A 22,557-nucleotide genomic window follows, 5' to 3' on the forward strand; every position below is an offset into this window, starting at 1 on the left:
AGCAACCTCCTGCAGGGTGTTCAACCTGGGACCTCAGCAGGATTTCACCCGCTTTGGTCCTGTCTTTTTATTGTGCGTGGATGAAGTTTTTCTCTAACAGTAAAAACACAACTGAGCAGCAGGACGAGGCTCTGTCCCACCAAGAATTGTCCCATCAAAGGCTTGGCCATGTCCCCAAGCTCTAATGCAGAGAGATCAGAGCCAGTGCTGAGTTTAGGGAGCTTGTAGTATATTTAATATTTACCACTTAGCTGGCCAGAGTGGTCCACTGAGTTGTACACTGAGGAGGGAGAGAGAGGTTCAGATTAAAAATTGAAAATATGCTGCAGGATTTGGGGTGTGTCTGTGTTGTGCTGTGAGTTGTGATTCCCAGCAGCCACTCACTCAAGCTTTATTACTTGGTACTTAGGACACTCCAACTCTCCAGCTGTCATGAGGGTAGGAGAGGATTTCTCCCTTTTCTTGCCTGAACTGCATTTGAAAGGACATTTTGCAGCTTTTTGGAGCGTGCTGGGGCAGGGTAGAGGCTGCAGTTCCAGTCTCAAAGAAAGTCTGAGGGGTACCAGAGGTTTAAAGGACCTGCCACTGATCACCTCCTTAGATTTAGGCTGAGTGCCTGAATAATAACTCTCCTTTTAGCTGGTGCTCCAGGGACTGCCTCTGGACCTCTAAAGCTTCAGAACCAACCTCCTAAAGCTTGAAGTGAATAATTGAGGTTGTGCCACTGGCGCTGGGAGCTCGCATCCTTCCCCACAAGAGAGCCCATCAAAAGTTTTCGGAGACCACAGCAAATTTCTCAGGGTCCTGGAGTGTCACTGCATCAGGGCTTTTGTGACCCACAGGTATCTCAGCAGCTTCTGGGTTAATCTCTGGATAAATACTGCCCTGATTCCCAGCTGTAATCTCAGTTATTCAAAATATTATATTGGGGCTGCCTGATTTTACAGAGGATTGAGGTGAGAGCTGTTGCTGGCAGGGCTGGGCAGTGTGACAAAGGGCTCAGTGGTGGAAGCCAACCCTTCCCAGGAGCAGGACAAAAGCCACCACCTCCCATCTGTGCTGTGGCAGAGTCACAAAAGGATCAGATGTTTCGCAAAAAAAAGGTTCTTTTTGTGCTGAACTCAAGAGCTGCTGTCAGTCGAGGAAACACTGCTTAGGAATTGTTAAACCGCTCACTTTCCTCCCTTCCAGTGATAATTTTGTTTTTAAAAAATCACTGAAGAGATCCCTCGGAAAGTATAAGGGAACCTCTTAGCAAAATGCAAATATTTCTGTGCCTCGTAGGCACGAGGCTAAAAGCATCTCCACTAGACTGGGGGTTGCTGTCAGTTCTGTTTCTTGGATATTCCTTCACCCTTTCCTTTCCCTTGCTGGCAGCCAGCACCTCTGACAGCCTTGGAAAATGCTTTGATGAAGTGCTGTGGCAGGGAGGTCAGGCAGTCAGAAGGGATCAGGGCCAGTGCTCGCTGATGTGTGATCTCACCTTCACAGTTCCTGGTGCTCCCAGGGACCGCACAGGAATGAGAACCCTCTTTGCACCAAGTCCTCATCACTAATTGCAGTGCAGGACTGTCAGATTTCTTCATCTGAGCCACCAGTTGGAAGAGACACTGATAAAAAACATCTCAAAAATCAGGATAGAGTGTTGGATAAAAAGGTTGGGACAAGGACTGGGATTTGGGAGCCCTCCTCTTGCATTTAGGAAGAGCTCCAATTATTACAGAGCTCCAAAGCTTCAATTTTATTCCCTCCCTCCTCAGCTGATTATTCATTTTATTATTACAGCTTCTCAGACAGCTTGTGGCAGAGCAACTTGCTATCAGGAAGAAATCAAAATTGATTAAATTAGCACATTACAGGTTTAATTTAGACATAAACATGATTCAGACCTTGGAGAAAACCAGAATATCCTACTATTAATTCTCAGTTTGAAATACTTCCCTTTTTTGGGGGTGCCTTTCCAGAAACATTCCATGGTTTTGGGGTGAAAAAAAATAACATTTTTTTCAACTCAGAATTAGTAAAAAAACATATGAGGCTGATCAACAAAACTGAAATATTTCCAAGAAGGCTTTTTTTTTTTCCCTGGGAGCATCAGTTTGCTCCTGATGCAGAATGAAGGCATCTTGCTGAGGGCAAGGCAAGTGAATTACTGCAGGGTGAGCTGAGTTAAGAGCTTGGAGAAAGTCCCCTCTCCTTTGTGGTTTCCTGCCTTCTCCTGTGCTGAGTGCACGGTCGTTTCCTGCTGAAACAGGATTACTCCATCCCACATTTTCTCCAGGGTTCTGCCCTGTCAAAGCATGCAAACTTTCCCAGGGGCTGCTGACACTGTGTAAATTCCCATCCTCTCCTGCCCTGGAGTGCCTAATTTGTGTGTCCATGCCCTGAATTGCTGGATTCCCACCAAAAAAAATATGGGAATTTCAACTCCAGTGCTGCTGTGGATGGTCATGGCTGTCCAGAGCCTCAGATTTGTTTGGTCCAACCACCTGCACAAGCAGGAACACCTGGAGGTGGCTGTGCCCGGGGGGCTTTTGAATGTCTCCAAGGATGGAGATTTCACAAGTGCTCTGCTCATCTTTTGGCAGGACTCAATCCCTCTCACAGGGAAAAAAAAGTGTTTCCTTCCTGACTTCACAGTCAAACCTGAAAAACAAAGAATCACAGAATGGTTTGGTTTGGAAGGGACCTTCAAGGTCATCTCGTTCCACCCCCTGCCATGGGCAGGGACACCTTCCACAATCCCAGGTTGCTCCAAGCCCCATCCAGCCTGGCCTTGGACACTTCCAGGGCATCAACCAAGAGGTCTCAAATGAGCTCCCTCAGTCTGAGAAGGCACCAGGCAGTTCAGGAGCCCAAATTCCACATCTGGTCAGTGCAGAAGGGAGGTGTCCTTCTCAGGTTACATGGTGTGAGGGAGAAGGAACAAGCTGGTTTCCAGAAGAGGCACCACACACCACATTCAGCTCATTTTTTAAGGAATTCGACTCGGGGAATGCTGTGAATTCCCACCTCACTGCTGTGCTGTTAAATTTCCCCATGGGGACAATCTCAGAAGGAGGGAAGAAATGTCCTGCACCCCTGGACCTGAGCCCCTGGCAGACACAGGGGTCAGCAAATAAGAAGGGACAGTTTCCACTCTTTCTGTTCTTTCTCCTGAGTAAGTAGGACAAGAGCATCGTCTTGCCAGCAAAACGCTCCAGCTGCTTCCAGGACCTGGTCTGAAACAGAGCACTCTCCTTCATTTTGCATGAATTCCCCTGTCAAATGCCATCCTGCGGGCAGCTCCCCGGGCAGAGGAGCTTTTATGCAAGTTCAGGAGAAATGGGAAGCAAAACTCGCTTGATTTAAAGTCTGAGATTTTTTTTTTTTTTTTTTTTTTTTTTTGCCATTGGGTGTCACCTCCCAGGCTGAACTCTGCAGGCAAAGGGAAGAAGCCAACGTGTGCCTCTTGGGGACATTTGCCACTGGGTGACTTTCTGTTCTCTCTTCATTTTCCAGCTGCTGGCTGTCGTTAGAGGGAGGACTCCTCTATGCCTTCGTGGGACCGGCGGCTGCTGTCGTTTTGGTATTTGAGCTTGTCTGAAAGCTTTTTTTCCCCCTCTATATCTTATAGCAATTTCCTTGTTCTTTCAACCCAAGAATGCCCCTCTTTATTTCCACTCCTGTTTTGAGGAGCTTTCTCCTTCAGGAATAACGAGCAAAGCCAGCAGTTTGGGATGGGGTTGATTCTGAAATATAATTTGCCTCAGCTCTCAGCCTTCCACCTCTGTCCTCACTGGAGCCCCCTAACATCTGATTCATGCTTTACCTTGGTTTTGCTCTGTCTGGATGGAAGTGCAGGATGATGGTGGAAAACTCTGACATTGACTCCTTCAGAAAATGCTGTTCCTGCTGGTTTTCAGGCCAGGCTGTGCCCTCACAGACAGCTTTTATTCCTGGTCCATCCCAGGCCAGTGCATGTGAGCAGTGTCCTTGTTTGCAGGTGAAATGCAGATCTTCAAGTCAGTGCTGAGGGGGTCCCTTCTGACCCTAAACATGTCACGCTGGCTTTGAATTCGAAGAGATGGCAAGGCTAAAGTGAACATTCCTGAACTCCAGCTCCTGCATGGTGGGGTTCTGTTCTCCTGTCCCACCACCCCTGGCTCCAACACAGCCCCAACACCAACCTTGGCCAGTTATTATTTGAGTTTAAGGTGTCACTCAAGAGGTGACATTCCTTCCCTGCTGCTGAAGTCTCACTGGCCATGAGAAGCCTGAGGGCTGAAAGAATCTGAGAACTGCTGCTCCTCCAGGAAACCCCTCCTGCAGCAATTTCCCATGGGTTTAAAGCCACATTTGAGCCCTGACATCTTCCTGCAGTTTCTCTGCAGCCCAATGTTTTATCCAGTGGAGGAGCTTCATGCCCTCTGAGGCTCCAGAGCCCTGGAGATTCCCACAGGAATGGGGTTGTTGACACTCACAGTTCCTTCTTCAGTTCAGGCTTTTGTTTCATGCAGTGCCTGGGGGATGAAATGCCCCGCAGCAGGAGTTTACAGGAGAATAACTCCACAAAAGCTCAGGCTGCTTCTATTCTCAGCGCTGTCACTGCACATCAAACCACCTTGGTGCCATCGTTTCATCTCGGTGACAAAGAGAAAAGCCAGCAGTGGCCCCTCCTCTGCAGGAAATCAAAACTGGTGTGAGCTGAGGTCTTTCATGTGGGGTTGTGACACAGTGATTCGGAGGGAGGAAGCTTTGGTAGTGCCCAGAGTCACTCTGCTGCCTCAAAGCACCTCACTTTCGTTGTGCCAACAACAAGGGACGTGATCCTTCTCTTTTTCCTTCGCACTTTTAATGTGTGAGGAAGACACAGGAGCCCGCTTCCATTTGGCAGCTCAGTTTTCCCTCACCATCAAGCTGAGGAAATGAAATGTCCTCACAGAGGGGTCAACACATGCAAATAGTGGTTCCTGCAGCTGATATGGGGAAGTGGTGAATCATCTCTGGGGGTGTCTGGCCCTGATCAGCACCAAAAGAGAGGCTACACGCCTCGTTCAGACTCCCTGACTCATTCCTGGCCAAGGTGACAAATGAATGTTGCCCTGGTAGAGACACCAAAGAGCTTGGGGAAGGAGAAGGAGAAGCATGGAAAGCCTTTTTATAAATGGGAGCCTGCAAATGGATGAGCTCAGTTATAATACCCCAGAGGTGCTTGGCCTGCAGCTTCAGCAATATTCACACCCCGCAGTTGGACCACTGACACTGAACAGCTGCAGGTTTTAAGGATAAAGGGTTGACCTTTGTTCTTAAAGATCCTCATCTACCTCAAACACAGAGCTGTTGGAAGCAGTTTTGCTCGCCCAGCTCACGTGGAGCAGCCTGGTGATAGTTGTGTGCAGGCTGAAGGCAGGGAGAGGCTCGTGGGATGAAGTCAGGGCGGAGTCATCAGTGGTCAGGTAGTGGCTATCTCCAGGAATCTGAGATTCTGGGCTTTGCTCCTGGATGTTACCTCAGAGATAAAGAAGTAAAGCTACTTTTCAAGTTATTAGAAGAATATCCATGTTGTATCCCTGACCTAGTAAAGAAGTGGAGCCAGGATCAGAGCAGGATGTTGATCGTGGTGATCAATGGACTGGATTGATTGATTGATTGATTGATTTCTTTATTAAAACCAGTGCAGAATTGCTCTTTGTCATCTCCCCTGCTCCATAGGAATGAGGATGCACACTTTGGCCAGCCCTAGGAGAGATCCAGCCGCAGTTCAACCCCATCTCTCCTCCTGCCTGGCTGCACCTTAAGGAAAAACCTCTCTTGTCCTCACCAACCTCCTCCACGGTGAAGGAGCAGTGATTTAAAAGTGCTTTCCAAGCTAATAATCAGGCTTTGATTTCCTGCTGATCCTTGGCTGTGTCACTGTGCCTGACTTGCCAATGTTGTTTCTCTAAATCAATACCATGGTGAACTCTAGAAATGGTCTCGCAGCTGTCCATGGACCCAGCAGCTGATGCACACAAAAATAACCACAATTTCTGAGATTTGCCGTGGATTCCCAGCTGTGGACTCCACGTCAGTGAGCTGGTGAGACCAGCAGAAAGGCTGATCATTGTTTTGAGGATGATTTAGGCAATTAGGCAGAGGCTTGGTCCCTTCTTTTGGGTCAGGTGACTCTTAGGACCACCTCTGAAGGATCTCTTAAACTCACGAACACGTAAAGTCACATGAATTTATCTCTGGATTTGGCCTTAAAACATTTCCCTGCAAGCCCCACATGCAAAGCAGCATCAACCACAAAGTTCTACCACCACCTGCTGCTCCACTGACAGCAAAACCAGGAGAATGTCACCTTTTTCCACCATCAGTGCCGGGCCTGCACGCAGGGGGTGGTGCTCTGTGTCACTAACGGGTTGCTGAGGTTCGGATGGGGTTTGTAAAGCAGATGCAGCTGGCAGCAGTGGATGCAGTTGGAAAGGCCCAGGGAGGAGTTTGGGGTCACTCTGCAGGACCTCAGCTCTGTCCAGCCTGTGTTTCACTGTGGATTTTTATTTTTGATTGACACAGACATCCCTCCTCTCACCCTGAGGAAAACAGACACTGATTTTTTTGGGAAGTCTCTGTGCTGTGCTATGTGCAATATCTCCCAAGACATCCCACCTGAGCAGCTGATGTTTCTACTTGCTCCAGTGCCCCTCCATCTCTTACTGTGAGAGCAGCAGTGGTGTTTCACCAGGAAAGAACTGTGACATCTTGTCTGCATTCTCTTAATGTTGCTGCTGTGGCAGCACAGGCTCCAGAAGGTGCTTTGGGAAGCAGCTGGTGTCAGCCCACTGCTGTCCTCTGTCCTGGCCACTCTCTGTTTGGATTAACCCACAAAATTGTTGTTGTGCCTGGAGTTTGCCTTGCTGGACCTCAAGCAAAGTTGGGCTTCAAGCAGCCTTGCAGCAACCTGAGAAATTCCCGCTCTCTCCTGCTCCATGGTTAAGGGTTGGACTTGATGATCTTGGGGAGCTTTTCCAATCTCAATGATTCTCCAACCTCTTGGGTGTGCTGCCAGCTGCATTCTGCTCTTCTGAACTCACTGATGCACGGCCAGGGGAGGTGGGACAGGAGGGACAGGGGACACCAGGGGTGGTGGCCTGCAGAAGTGTGACCCAGCTGTGGGAGGAACCCTTCTCAGCCACCGAGTTTGACCTGACCCACTTGAAAACAAAACTTGTGTGTTGTTTCTCTTTTGACAGGTGAACATGGTTATTGGCATTCTGGTTTTTAACAAACTTGTATCCAAAGATGGAATAACAGATAAGAAACTGAAGGAACGGGCAGGGTATGCCTTATCAATACATCTAAGTAAAGAGTGAAAATAAAACCCAAAAATACCCAAGGTTGTGATCAATAACCAGGCAAGGGGTACAAAAAGAGGTTGGGGATGAAAAAAAAAAAAAAAAAAAAAAGCAAAACCATATTTAAACAAAATAAAAGAAAAAACCACACTTGATTTAATCTCTTTGCCCTGTCCTTCAGTGCAGCAGGACACAAAATCCATGAAGCAGCCCTGTGCTGCTGTGGAGGAATGATAAAAGTTCATCTCTTTGTTAAAATGGCTTCAGCCCAGGCTGATGCATCCTCCCAGAAATGAGGGAGAGCAAAGTGACTCTTGTCACTAACTCCCAGAGACAGCAGCTAGAGCAGGGAGAGACTCAGCACTGCTGAGTGTGGCACGTGGCAAGAGCTGGGTGACAGAGGTGTCTGAAGGCTGGCAGGTGTCCCAGGGACAGCAGAGGTGTGTGATGGAAGGGAAGGGTCCTGGAGGTCTAGCAGAGAAGAGCTCAGCAGATGGATGCAGTAGGAGAGGTGAGTTAAGAACCTTCACTGCGAGAAGAAATTCTGCCGCCACCTGAGGTTCTTTATCTTCTCCACAGCCTCCATTCCCAAATCCAGAGGGTTTGTGTTACCTGCTCTCCTTTGGAGTATAAATTAAAGAGCTGACTCCACATTTCTCTCCACCCTGGTGTCTCCCAGGGGTTGGGCTGGAGCAGCAGCTCCCAGGCAGGGCTCTCTCTTGGGTTACTCCCAAACTGTTGGCAGCGGTTGTTTTGCCATCCAGCAGGATGAGAGCCTCTCCCTTCATTTCTAGGAACGAGCCTGCAGCCTGCTCAGATTTTATCCCTGAGCTGTGCCCTGCTGCAAGCAAGGGATGGAAACAGCAGGCTGATGCTCTGAGTCACATCAGATGCACAGGTCAGCCTGGTTCATGTGTGTTATTTCCCCCTGCCTTTCCTGCTTGTTGTAGTCAGAGAAGCTCTGTCCTTACCTGCTGCTGGGAGAGGCAGCAATCTGTGCTCCCCTGTGTCCACTGAAGGAATTTGATTTATCACTCTGGGTAGCAGCTGTGTTCTGGAAGAAAGAAGTTGTTTACAAAGAAATGAGGAGAGCAAGAGATGTTCTGGTTCCTCTGCGTGGCCATGGGCAGAGTCTGAAACCTTTGGAGGCTGGTGGAGAAAGCACTGGATATATGGATATATTCTGTCTGTAAAAGTGGAGGGAGAAGGTCTCCACTGAGTCTCAGAGGATAATACGGATGAGGTTCAATATTCCTGGCATTGTACTATGGAGTAGTTGTGTGGAAATGGTTTTTAATTGAATGGTGGGGGCAAAACCCAGGGCAGAGGCAAATTCTTATCCAGCACCTCAAATCCTGGGATCAGTTTTGGGCCCCGCACTTCAGGAAAGACCTTGAGGGGCTGGAGCCTGTCCAGAGAAGGGAATAGAGCTGGGGAAGGGTCTGGAGCACCAGAGCAGCTGAGGGAGCTGGGGGGGGGCTCAATCTGGAGAAAAGGAGGCTCAGGTGAGACCTCATCACTCTCTCCAATGCCGTGAAATAGGGACTGGTGAGGTGAGGATGAGGGCCAGAATCTACTCCCAGGTGACAAGTGACAGGACAAGGGGAAATGGCCTCAAGTTGCACCAGGGAAGGTTCAGATTGGATATGAGGGAAATTTTCATCACTGAAAGGATGACCAGGCTTTGGAACAGGCTGCCCAGGGAAGTGGTGGAGTCACCATTCCTGGAAGTGCTCAAAAAATGAGTGGACCTGGCACTTTGTGACAGAGTTTAGTGGCCATGGAGGGGTTTGGTCAAAGGTTGGACTCAATCTTGGAGGTCTTTCCCAACCTTAACAATTCTGTGAGAAACACAGGGACCTGTTCAGGCTCATGTTTTATCAGCAGTGTTGTCATGGCCAAGAAATGTGGTCCCTGGGTGCAGCAAAGGGGAATTTTGGTGCCTGAGCAGTACCATGGCCATGATAACGAGGAGATTTGGATGATCAGAGATATCAGCTGCTGCTGGGTTGAAAAATACGTGAAGAAGTGACCTTGATGCATTGCTTTGAGCAGCTGCTACCAAGCAAGTGCTTCATTCTGGATGATGCCTTCTTGACAAAGAGAGAACTCAAGAAAACACCCAGGCTGCCAGGAAGGGTCTGGAGCAGGATAATTGCACTTGAAAGTCAGCGCTGCCATAAAATGGTTTATTGGATTAGCAAAGCAGCGAGTCACTGCCTCTCAGTCTCTCCCTCTCTAATCCAAACATGGAGTGACCTTATTTAATACACAGCAGCTGGTTATTGATCACACTCAGAGTTGGGCTTTAAAAACAAAACCTGCGAGGCAACAAAACAAACAAACAAACAAAAAGTCATTTTTCTGATGTTCTTTGTTTTTTCTTTCTTTTCTCCTTTTTTCCCCCCTTCTTTTGTGTCCGTGTGTGTGTGTGCAGCACTTTTAAGCCTTCTCTGTGCTCAGTGGTTTTGTTCTCCCTTCCCGAGTGCCCCTGCTGAGAGTGTGGGAGCACTTTTGAGAGTCCTGGTGCCCCTTTCCCCCTTTAGTTCTCCGCTTCTGGTCTGGGCTTGGGAACCGTGTTGGAAGGTAGATTTGAAGAAAATCAGAATGAGTAATGGCCTTGGAGATGTCTGGATCTGAGGAGATGGTCTAAAGAAACGTTGTGTTTCCTTTAGCAGAGGCAAGAAGTATGGTTCAGTGCTGCAAAAACAATTTTTAAAGAGGGTGAAAAAAAAATATCCCCAAAAATAGGGAAAAAAAGAGCTGTTGGATATTAAGAGGAGCCCAGCACACATGCCACAAATCGGTTGTCACAAATTCATCAGTGCCAACAGTTCTGATGACATAATACCTGAGACACAATAATTCTTCCCCTGTACTTAGCAGTGGAAATTGCTGTGATTATTGTTGTCACATCTGTCAGAAAATGAGGATTTTCTAATGGCAGTGACTTTACAGGTGGATCACAAAACCAGGCTGTAAGAATGGGGTGCAAATACCTGGAGAGCTGGAGAAAGGCCACAACTGCCCCAAAACCCATCTGGGAATGGGAAAAAACCATCCCAGCAGAACTGGTCTCTGTTGGTGGCCACCAGTGTTTGAGCTCTGTTGAAGGGAGTGCTCCCAAAAAAATGAATATTTTAGTGTCAGGAGCCTTTAAAATGAATTTTAAATGTATTCAGCCAGCGTTTATTCCAGCAGCATTTGTGTGCTCACGCAGGCAGGGAGGAAGAATGAGACCATAGGGGATATTTTAGGCTAATTTTGGCTGAGTTTAATCTCTCTGGGCTTCCTCTGCGACTCCTGGGGAGACACAGGAGCCCTGTCCCCCCTTGAGGATCTTTCCTTTTATCTCTGTCGGTCACAGAAACCACCCAAGAAGAGTTTTCCCCACAACCTTGTGTGAAATAATCGCTGTGCAATAATCACAATGTCCTGGTGGGGTGGAACAGAGCTGCACTGTCAGAGCACAGAGAGAAGAGAGTGATTGGGAAGATGATAACTCCATTAAGACAGGAGGGATTGGGATTGCCCTTCCTCTGGGAATGCTTCCTGCTGGAAGCAGCGCTCCTGCTCCTCGGGCTCTGGATGGTGGAAAGCACTGCTCAATATAAGGTAGCAAAGTCCAGGCTCCAGTGAACACACCAGATGAGCCCATGAGCTGTTGGTGGATGTTTAGGAAGCAGAAAAAGCTAAATTGAATGAAGGCATTATTCACTGTGATTATTTCATTAGCTCCCCTTTCATATGCACGGGCGCCAATCTAAACCTGCTACGGAAATTCAATATATTAACAACCTCATGCCCCCAGCCAGAATGAATTAGGAGATAAATGGATCCACATCTGTGCCCACTGCTTGCAACTTTCTGCATAAACACACCCAACAGCAGCTACAGTTGTGTGTTACAGTGGTCTTTTGGCCAGTTCTCTGTGATTCAGTGTCATTCATGTTTTTTCTGGTACAGTTTTCCATCAAATTCCTCAAGTCAATCTACTTTTTTCTTTTTGCTGCCTATCTCTGCCTCTCTCTGTCTCTCTGCTTATCTGTTCTTTGTGGCTTATAGATTTGGGGATAAACTTTTTTTTTTTTTTTAAAGGGTCATGCACCTAGTGCCTCTCCAGACCCACTTTAGCTTTGGTTCAGCCATTGTCCTCACAGGATTTACACCATCCTTCCTGGAAAGTATTTATTTATGGACACAGGAGCTAGTTTCCTTTGTGTCTGAAAGCTTCTGTGGGATGCCTTAGTCATTAATCTGGACGTGAATGATGACTTATGTCACTGTAATTAATGAAAAGACCAATCAATAGCCACTTGACAGGGGGCCACTGGGCCCACTGCTGCTGCTGTGTTGGTGCTCATCAGGATGTCTTTTTGCAGTGAGACTGAACAGAGAGCCACCAAAGCTAAGAAATGATCTGCAAAGTCGCCTGATCTCTCTCCCAGGCAGGGCAGGGCCGTAAAACCCCTCCTGGTCAGGGCAAACATCCCTCAGCAGCATCCCCACCACGCCCCAGGGATGCCAGACCCGCTGTCCTCTGGCAGGGATTTCATGTCTTCTCTGATGCTAGGCACTGCAGGAGGGTCTGGGGGATGTTTTACAGACTCCTTCCCTTTTTCCAAGCCAGATCTGCTGTGGATGTGGATCTGTGCAGACCAGGGAGTGCACACAACCAGCAGATTCTGGGAAGAAATGGGGACAGTGCCAAGCTGATGTGGTTCCTGGGCTCTGGAAGAAGAGCTGAATGGGTGGGTTCCCACACATCAGCTGCTAAAAATCCCCAGGACGTGCTTTAGCAGATCCCCTCATGCCAGCAGCCCTCAGTGGGCTGGTTCTGTGCTTGGTCCCATCCAGAAAAAGTGGGATCGACAGCTGGGAATAATTCTCAGCATTCATCCCAAAGATGTTTTCAGGTGAGAATAATTCTCAGCGTTCATCCCAAAGATGTTTTCAGCTCCTGAACAGGATCTGAGAGAAGGAATGTCTCAGAAGCAGTCAGCCAGTCCGGTTCCTTTCAGGGCAGGTTGGGGGTCTGAGGAAACACCCAAGCTCAGGATTAACTTCAGGACAGGAAAGAGTCCCATCCTTCATCAGGGATGAAGCAACTAAAGAGTGGCCTCTGTCCTGGTCTCACCAGCTCCCAATCAGAGAAAATAAGTGAAAATATCCCTTTCATTGTTTTAGGACAGAAGATAAGCAGGTACAGCCCCCACAGCCCTACTTCTTGCCTTCTACTGCACAACCCTGCCACCTTTTTTGTTTTGGAGCAAAAAGGCCAGGAGGGAAAAGAGCAATTTCTCAAAAAAAAAAAACAAAAACAAAAAAAACAAAAAACAAACAAAAAAAAAAAACCACGAAAACAAAAACAAAACAAAAACCCAAACAAAAAGAAGGAGGTGGAGACTGGGAGAGCAGGGTTCTCTTCCATGGGTGCCAGAGAGAGACACCCTGAATCTGGCAAAACGTTCACCAACACAGTTCCACCCTCTCCAGCGGCACCAACAAGTCTCTGAGTTGTCCATTCCCCCCATTCCCCGCATCTGGAGTGGTACAGATGAGAGAGTTTTTAATTCCTGCCTGTCTTTCATTTCTCTTCCCAAACTGGGTATGGTTGGTTGGTTCCCTTTTCTCCTTCCTTCCTTTTTTTGGCTTCTCTTTCCCTTTCCTTTCGACGTTTGTGCTCATGAGCGAAGTGTTTTGTTTTGTTTCAGTCTTTTGGTTTTAATTGCAGTCAGATGGCAGTGCCCCTTTACGGCATGACGCTCAAATGTTCCAAGTGTGGAGTAGTTTCTTCTGCTGAAGTTTCGGCCACAGCCACCAGTAACGCCATGTTAGTTCCTCTAATTTCAACTTCTTTTCTTTCTTTCTTTCCACTTTCTTTTTTTTTTTTTCTTTTTAATTTCGTTTTGATTTTCGCTTTTCAGTTCGTTTTTTATTTCCCTCTTCCATTTCCCTGCACTCACCAGCCCGTGTTTATTTTCTCTCCCCATGTCCCTGCCCACCTCCCCGACATCCCCCAGCTCTCCCTGACCTCATTCTGTGGGCCATGAGTAGTGCAGGGCTCCTGAAACACCCCTGGAGCTGATGGGCTGGATCCTGAAAAGTGCTTTTTGACATGCCTAGATTTCAGATTTAAGCATGTGAGCAGCCCATGGAAGACAAAGGGACTCTGCATTTGTTGCAAGCTGTGCATTTGTTTAATGCCCTGTTCTTGGAGTTCCAGACTTAAAGATGTGATTCCCAGTAATTCTGGTGGTAGACAGGGACTCCAAAATCCATCTTTTGCTTGAGTGTTTTCCTCCAGAGGCTGCAGAGCACTGAGTGTGATTTAAATGAGTTGGTGAATCACTTCTAAGTGGGTTTTTTTTCTCCTCTTATGAAATGGTAAAGTTAAGTTTAATACCTTGTAGGCCTGCAGGTCTGATTTGATAAGTGTGTTGACTGCCTCTTTTGGACCCCTGAAAGCACTTGGAATTAATTCTCCAAATCTTAAAGCGTTTCATAGCTCTGAGTTACGAAAGTCAAATGCTGTTAAATCTCTTCTTAGATGCTGATGGAGTTAGCTTAAAAAAAAAGAAAAGAAAAAAAAATTAATGCCAGAGCTTTGTTCTGCTGGAGAAATTGTTGCTATTTATGTGGTTGGCTTTTTTCCCAAAGGTTAAGGTTGGAGGGAGAGCGATGAGGGAAGGTTTGTCTTTCTTCCTTCCCTTTTGGAAATTTTATTAACTGTATCACATGCAAGTGATGCTACACTTTGGTTTTGATGTCTAAATTAATACATGCAAAACGTGTGAAGGAAACAGTCTCAGATCACTCGCAGTTCAAAAATTCCTACCTTTAATTAATGTGAACTAAAAGAGGCAGCCGAGTGCCAGATCTCAAAATGTAGAAAGATAAAAGAAAATCAAAGCTCAGGTGCACCTGGAAGGTGTCCCTGCTCATGGCAGGGGGTTGGAATGAGATGTTCTTTAAGGCCCCTTCTAACCCAAACCATTCTATGATTCTGTGGTTTTCTCAGTGAAATGAAAAAATCTGAACAAAATCTGATTTATTTTTCACTGCTAAGGTCATTTGTTCACCTTTTTCAGCAGTGCCCAGCTGAGATGGTGAGATGGAATTGGTCCAGACACATGTACCACAAGTCTGGAATGAGCAGCTCGCTGCTTTTTGGATTCCTGTAACTGCAGGGGAATGTTAAACCAGCAGAAGATTTACTATTAATAAATTAGACTCTTTAATAGAAGAGGCTTTCTGTTCATAGTAAATTAATTTTAAAAGTTAAACAGTCTCAAGTCCCTCTCCTATAGTGTCTGACATTGGTCTGTGATAAATCACAAATTCTGATTCATCTCCAAATGAGGAGAAAAAAAGGGATGTGAAAGCCAGATCTCCTATTCATCCTGCTTCTTTAATTTAAGTGGATTGATAGAAATTGGAGGGCTCTTGTTAAGAGGATTTTTTAATGTTTTGTTTCCCAGCAGATTGGATACCTCAGATGACAGGGTCCAGTATCAATTTTGTTGTTTGTCCTCAAGTGTCCCATGCTCTTCTCCTTGCAGAGGGAACACTGAGGAATACACAAATAATTTCACTCATTTCCCCTTGACATCCACTTCATCCTGCAGCTGAACTGTTCCTGCTTTTCCTCCTCCAAATTTATTGTAAGTGAGGTTTTCCAAAAGGCCAAGCCCTGATTATGCTTCGTGCCATTGCCACCCTTCTGCTGGGCTCCATCCTCCCAGACCTTGGAGCAGCTTTGCCGTTCAGTTTTGGAGTCTTGAAATGTGGATTAAAGGCCATGAGGATTCCTGGCTCCTCTCTGGCCTGGACTGAGCCATAAATTTTTGGTGGAGACCACATCAAGGGTGTTCCTGCCTTGTTCCTGCTGGGTTGCTCATGCCCTTTCCAGCTTCCCTCTCATGGGTTCCAGAGGTTTCTGGGATAGCAAGGAATGAGAAATTGATCCTTTAGCCCATTTTTCTTGGCTTTTGGAAATCTTTGTGGTGATACCTGTGGTCAGATAAGGGGATGTGTAAGGGAGGGAGAACAGAGTGAACTAATGGGAGAGAAAAGTGGCAGAAGTAGAAAAATACTGGAAATTGTGATTTCTTGACCTGGCAGTGATAAATGGAAATCTTTGGATGTCTGTGACCTGTTAGGGGTTAGCTTGACTTGGCAGGTGTGGGTTAAATAAATCCTTCCCTTTAGGCTGTGCTGAAGAAGATGCTGAGCAGGTTATTCCATAGGAAGACCTCTGTTCCCACATTTCCTCCTGTTTATTGCTGCCTGTAGGGCACCCTCAGCCTGTGAGATGTTGCTTTATAATTAATTTGTCTTTGCTACCTGTGAAAATTATTTTATCTGAGATGGGAAACGCATCTCAGGGGCTTTCCTAGAGCCAAGGAGTGCTGAGGGATGGATGGATGGATGGATGGATGGATGGATGGATGGATGGATGGATGGATGGATGGATGGATGGGTGGATGGATGGATGGATGAGTGGGTGGATGGATGGGTGGATGGATGGATGGATGAGTGGGTGGGTGGATGGATGAGTGGGTGGGTGGGTGGATGGATGGATGGATGGATGGATGGATGGATGGATGGATGGATGGATGGATGGATGGGTGGATGGATGGATGGATGAGTGGGTGGATGGATGGATGGATGGATGGATGGATGGATGGATGGATGGATGGATGGATGGATGGATGGATGGATGGGTGGATGGATGGGTGGATGGATGGAGTGGGTGGATGGATGGATGGATGGATGGATGGATGGATGGATGGATGGATGGATGGATGGATGGATGGGTGGGTGGATGGGTGGGTGGGTGGATGGATGGATGGGTGGATGGATGGGTGGATGGATGGATGGATGGATGGATGGATGGGTGGATGGATGGATGGATGGATGGATGGATGGATGGATGGATGGATGGATGGATGGATGGATGGATGGATGGGTGGATGGACGGATGGATGGATGGGTGGGTGGATGGGTGGGTGGATGGATGGATGGATGGATGGATGGATGGATGGATGGATGGGTGGATGGACGGATGGATGGATGGGTGGATGGGTGGATGGATGGATGGGTGGATGGATGGGTGGATGGATGGATGGATGGATGGATGGATGGGTGGGTGGGTGGATGGGTGGATGGATGGGTGGATGGATGGATGGATGGATGGATGGATGGATGGATGGATGGATGGATGGATGAGTGAGTGGAGGTTGATGTCCCATCCCTGGAAGTGTTCAAGGCCAGCTTGGATGGGGCTTGGAGCAACCTGGTCTAGTGGAAGGTGTCCCTGCCCATGGCAGGGGGTTGGAACTAAATGACCTTTAAGGTCCCTTCCAACCCAAACCATTCCATGATTTTATGAATTCCTGCCAAGCAGCTCATTGGAAATATGAACTATCAGGCTCTGACCAGTGGGAAGAGATTGGCCCAAGATTAAAGCCCTGGCACAGTGCATTTTTCCAGGCACCCCACCCAAGAGCCAATATCAGGGCTTCTTTGTGACCCTTCTCATCATCATCCCTCTTAAATCCTTAGGTATTCACACATCAGATCTCCCATCTATGGGTTTTGCCCTTTTTCTTGGCTCAATATCCTTTTAGGGAGTCTTAGCTGTCAAATTTTCTGCCTGTATTGTAATTCCAGCACTAATGTGAATCAATACTTCCATACATGGCTGGTTTTAGGAAGGAGACTGTTCCTCAGGAGACTGTTGTCCTCATGGTTCAAGGAATTTGAACCATGGGGATAAACCTGGATCCTGCAAGTCCTTGTTGGACTTGCAGAGAACACCTTCCTTTATTAAAGGCAAATAATGAGGAAGTCTGGTCCCACCTGCCTGTCTCATGTGTTCTAAAATCATCACAGAATGCTTTGGGTTGGGAGGGACCCTAAAGTTCATCTCATTCCAACCCCCCCCCCACTATGAACACTTTCCACTAGATCAGGCTGCTCGGGGCAGTTTGGAGGCATTTGATTTCCTGTTCCCCTAATTTTATTATTTGTATTGCAGCTACTGGGAGTCGAATCATCTTTTTAGGAAAAATAAAAATCACAGCAGGTGTTTCTTTTTTCCCTGTGCATGGGAAGAGCAAGCAGAGTTCCCCCTCTTTTCTAGTTACAGGTCTCCTGTCTTGGTTATATGGGCATTGAGTTACTGGGATTTGCTCTGAAAGTGTCCCTAAAATTGGGACAACACTCTTGCTTTTGGGAGGAACCGTGTTTAAGTGTTTAAAAAGTGTTTAAGGCCAGGTTGGATATAGCTGTAAGCAGCCTATCCTGGTTTAGTAAAAAGTGCCCCTGCCCATGGCAGTGGGGTGGAATTAGATGATTTTTAAGGTCCCTTCCAGCCCAGACCATTCCATGATTCTGTAATTCTGTGAATGCAAGTCAGAGGAGCAGAAAAGCACGAGAGAATAAAAAATGCACTGTGATTTTCCTGCAGCAGAACCACTGGTGTTAAGGAGCCATCCATTATGAGTCCAATTCCCTGTTCAGAGCTCCTCTCCAGGAGCAGGTTTTGAATTATAAAGTGATTTTTTCCTTCTGCTGCTGCTTTAACTTACGTTGCTGCTGCTCTGTCAGGGCTGAGTAATGACAAGAATTGATCACCTTGCCCTTTCTAATGGCCCTTTACGTCTTTATTGGCATATCCTGTGTGTCCCCCTGCACTCGCCTTTTCTCAGGGAGCAGGGCTCTTCATCTTTCTCCATGCAGATCTTTATCTCCAAACCCATTCTTTTTGCTCTTTCCATTGCTTTCCTCTAAGTGCAATCCCTTTATTCTGCTGCTTTTCCAAAGACAAAGACTCTCAGTGCTTCCAGCTACGGAAAGGACAAAACCACAGCTGGATTTTGTCATTTTGGCCAAATCCTTGCTGCCAGAGCAGGGTCTCCTGTGTGCTTTCATAAGGCTAGGTGCTTCCCATGGTAGATCCCATGTTCTAGAGCATGTTAGGAGTGGCTGAGGGAGCTGGGATTGTTTGTCCTGGAGAAAAAGAGGATTGGGAGGACCTTATCAGTCCCTGAAAGGAGCTTGGAGCCAGGTTGGAGTTGGGCTCTTCTCCTATCAAGCGACAGAACAAAAGGAAATGGCCTCAAGTTACACCAGTGGAGGTTCAGGCTGGATATTGGGGAAAACTTCTTCACAGAAAGGATGATCAAGCATTGGAACAGGCTGCTCAGGGAGGTGGTGGAGTCCCCAAACTTGGAGGGATTTAAAAGCTGTGTAGATGTGGCCCTTGGGGACATGGTTTTGCAGTGCTGGGACAAGAGTTGGACTCGATCTTAGAGGTCTTTTCCAACCTCAGTGATTCTGTGACAAAGCTGAGGATGGTGCCATAGTGTGGCCACGCTGTCACACATCCTTGCAGTTAAATCTGGTTGCACTGTGGCAATGCCATATCCCAGATTATCCTCCTTCCTCTGCACCACAGCTGTGGTGGGGAGGGAAAATGTGACACCACAGTTGTCCTGCTGAGTGACACTGACATGTCAGGGTCACCACACCCCAAACCAGCATCCTGCTTCCTGAGCACCCTGTAATGATCTTCCCTGGATGCTGCTGTCACTCATCCTAAGGGCTGTCATAAATGGGATAAATAAGAGGATCTGCCTGCTAATTCCTTTGTCCCAAGCAAGAAAAATCATGGATTTATTGATCATGGCTAATCCATGAAAAGCCATTAGGTGGTCACAATGTCTCTGTATAACGATTGATCATTTCATATCACATCTCATGATAAGCACCCTAATGTGATATTTCTTAGGTCCTGTAAGTAATTCTGGGATCTTTCAAGGATTCACTGTGCCTCCTAAAGAAGGGACAGGTGGGAAGGTGGCAGAAATATGAGTCCTGCTATGAATTCAGCTCACAGCAAGTAGAATTAAGGGTAGTCTCACAGAAAACCCACTTATCTTCCCATGTGTTTTCACCTGAAATTCCAGTCTTTACCTGATTTCTTTAATGGAGCTTTTAATTTGGAGTTTAATATTTCAAAGAGCTAAGCAGAGCCCTGCAAGTGAAATTAGAGTAAATTCCATTTCCTGTGACCTGTTGCCATCTGCTGCCTGAGAATAAAGATGGTGCATTTAAGTGGTGAGCAGCATTTCCATCAATTTTGTAAGGGATGAATGCTGTTGAGAAGGCATCTGGAAGGTGAATCACAAAGAGAGCAGAACTGCGAGCTGGTGTAAGTCAGCACAACTCAGGAAAACCCTGATTTGTTCCAGCTGAACATGTGGTCATTGTCTGAGCTGGAAGGGCAGATGATGTTTTCATCATCTGGTTGGAAGGGCAGAGCAAATTGACTCAAATAATTCCTTTTTAAAGCAGGTTTTTTAAAGCCAGTGGATTCAAATCTGACCATTTGCTGAACAGAAACATAATTTACATATAATTTACCTTCTCAGCAGCGTCCCTTACCACCCCCAAATCCACATCTAAATCTTGGCTCCAGATCCAGATCATTGTCTTTATGAGTTTGCAGATCTTTCCAGGAATGGAAAACCCACCCAGGTTTAGATGTTTGGTTCAGACCTGGCTCAGATCCATTCTCAGGTGTGGTTGCCAGGTCTCCTGTTGCACATTGGTGGCAGGAGCATCCACAGAGTGGGTGCACCAAGAGTGTTCTGGAAGACCAGATAGTTCCAGGAAGCAGAGCTGTCTCTTACAGACCTTTTCCAGCAGCTTTTATTGAACTTTGTGGTTTCCCCTTGCTGCTGGAACTATTCCACCTACTCAGCCATGTTGTGTTTGCTGATACTTGCATGGAAGATAGAGAGGTTCCTTATCAATCAGATCTTATCTTTTCATTTGGCCTCTCTGATTTTGTCTTTCATGCACTTGCTGCTTGGTCAGATTTATGAAGGCGCCACCACAAATGACAGAAAAGAGAGATTTCAGTGTAATGAGGCAGATTTCAGAGAATTGGAATAAGCAATTTCTGTTTAGGATTTGTTTGGTTGCGGGCTGTCTGCTGGTTTTTTTGGGTATTTTTTAATAATACTTTGAAATCATAGTTCTTATTGGGCACTAAGGAACAGCATTTGCCATCCAAGATAAAATTACAAGGTATCAGATTATATCATGGCCTCTACCTTACACAGAGGTCTCACAATGCTTGTTCTAATTTAAAAGAAAAAAAAATTCCATTTCCCTGCTCCCTTAGGTAAATTAATTCCTTAAGAATACCATGAGGGCACACATCCGAGGGTGGACAGGGCGTAGGAATATTTGTAATCAGGGTCTCATTCTGACTATAAAAATAAACTGTCACTTCAGTGTGTGGTCATTGCAGAACTGATGTAACAATCCTTGAAAAACCCTTAATGAAGCCAGGGCGTTCTATCCTGATGTCCAAACCTGTATCCAAACTCCAGCTTTGTTCAGGGAAAACTCTCACTGGGGTCTGTGAGGTAACCAGCAAGTAAACATTAAACCCTTGGTCATAGATCAGGAAATGGTAAGCAAGTCCCATGTAAGTACTGCAAAACGTGTGTCATGGTATCTGTCCTGTAATTTCTTGTCTCGCCTGTATTTGTTTGTATTTGGAGATTTTCTTGTAGCTCCACTTGTTATTCAAGGTCTGCTCTGGTTTGTTAGGTAAAAGCCCACAGAGAAATTCTCCTCATATTCTTGGTGCCAAGTTTAAGAGATGAGTGACAGCTTAAAGTCTCCCTAGTCAGCTGTTAAAATTGTTTGGGATCTTTTTTTCTGGTTGGAGAGATGGATGCCTGAAGAGTCCCTGGGAGAAGAGCTGCATTCCCATTTGCAGGGCCATCATTCCCAGCTAAAGTGGAGGTTCCTGGGGCAGCACTTGCATCACAGAAAACTCGTTTTGTCTGGTTTTCTGTCTTGTGAATGGAGATGTGGCTTGAATCTCAAGTTAATGTCCACACAGGAATAAGAATTGTCAAACATGGAACAAAAAGCTTTTTTTTCCAAAGCATCAGCTGGGGAGATCGCACAAGAAAGCGAAAAATTTTCTGACCGCAGGGAAATTAGGTCGGGTTTTAGTTCTCAGTGTTGTAGGGACCATCAGCTGTAGAGTAAAGGAGCAGTACAGATATTTCAGTCTGCACATCAGCTCTCTGCTTGTCCGTTCGAGTCACTCGAAAGCGTGACACGTCCCAGTGTTGGTGTCTTCCATGTGCTGTGGAAGTCCAAGTGTCTGTGACCCGAGTGCCGACAGCCATCGTGACAGACCAGTCTCTGCTGCAACTGTTCCCCTTCCCCTTGGCAACCTGCAGTGATTGTATTTTGTCTCCTTTCCTTGGGAAAAGCCGTGGTGGTGGATTAGGGGCAGAGTGGGAAGGGCGTGGAAGGGGAAGGGAGGGATCTGCATCCTTCCTCCCCACCTCTGGTTTTATGCATGACTGCACCATTGGGAAGTTGTCCCCCCTGTTTGGGTAGAGTGAGTGTGCAAAGCCTCTTCCTGTTTCCCTGGGAGAGGGGCTTAGGAAAGGTCTCCCACGTGGAGATGTTGGCTGGAGAAGCCTGGTGGGATCTGGAGGCTGAATGAGAATCCCACCTGGAAGTGGGTGAGGTGGAGCTGAGCTCTCTTTCCCTCTCCCTTGACAGGGCTTCCCTCTGGAGCTCCTGCGTGGTCCTGCCTCTGCTGGCTCTCACCTGGATGTCGGCAGTGCTGGCCATCACCGACCGGCGCTCGGCGCTTTTCCAGATCCTTTTTGCCGTCTTCGACTCCTTGGAGGGATTTGTCATCGTGATGGTCCATTGCATCCTCAGGCGGGAGGTGAGCGGGACGAGTCGTTATCTTTTATATAATCAGCATTCTTTCCCATAAAAATCACCTGGAAAAGTGTCCAGCCAGTGGGGTAACTCCTCTAACCCTACAAGTTTTGCCTTTGGGGAGATGATGACCACGAAAATGTCTGTGACATTTTCGGTCAAAGGAAAGGAGGGGTGAAGCAGAGTGGAATTTGGTGGGCAGCCTGAGATGGGATAACATGTCAGGCTTTGCTTGTTTACCACCAAAATTCACATTTCCAGAATGTTCACACCCCACCTCCAAAACTGCCACATTAAAGAAGCCATTTGTTTGATTTCAAGAGGGGCAAAATGCACTGGGATTTACAGGATGAAATCCGTGCTGGCATTAACACCTTGATATCCCAGCTAGGAAGTACAGCCAGCAATAATCAAGCAAGGAAATTGAGGAAATTCTCTTCAGCTTCCCCGTGGAGATTTA

General features: G+C 46.9%; 1 protein-coding gene across 1 annotated transcript in view; it reads left to right on the forward strand.

Annotated features, from left to right (window-relative positions):
- ADGRB1 (adhesion G protein-coupled receptor B1) overlaps positions 1-22,557 on the forward strand; it is a 201,621-nt gene that overhangs the window by 154,916 nt on the left and 24,148 nt on the right. The window contains exons 23-26 of the mRNA XM_069006061.1: positions 3,502-3,568; positions 7,218-7,303; positions 13,054-13,152; positions 21,930-22,101. Of these exons, the coding sequence (XP_068862162.1) occupies positions 3,502-3,568; positions 7,218-7,303; positions 13,054-13,152; positions 21,930-22,101 (424 nt within the window). The remainder of the gene's footprint in view (positions 1-3,501; positions 3,569-7,217; positions 7,304-13,053; positions 13,153-21,929; positions 22,102-22,557) is intronic.

This window comes from Aphelocoma coerulescens, chromosome 2 (genome assembly GCF_041296385.1).
Source record: "Aphelocoma coerulescens isolate FSJ_1873_10779 chromosome 2, UR_Acoe_1.0, whole genome shotgun sequence".
In the NCBI taxonomy this organism is placed as follows: domain Eukaryota; kingdom Metazoa; phylum Chordata; class Aves; order Passeriformes; family Corvidae; genus Aphelocoma; species Aphelocoma coerulescens.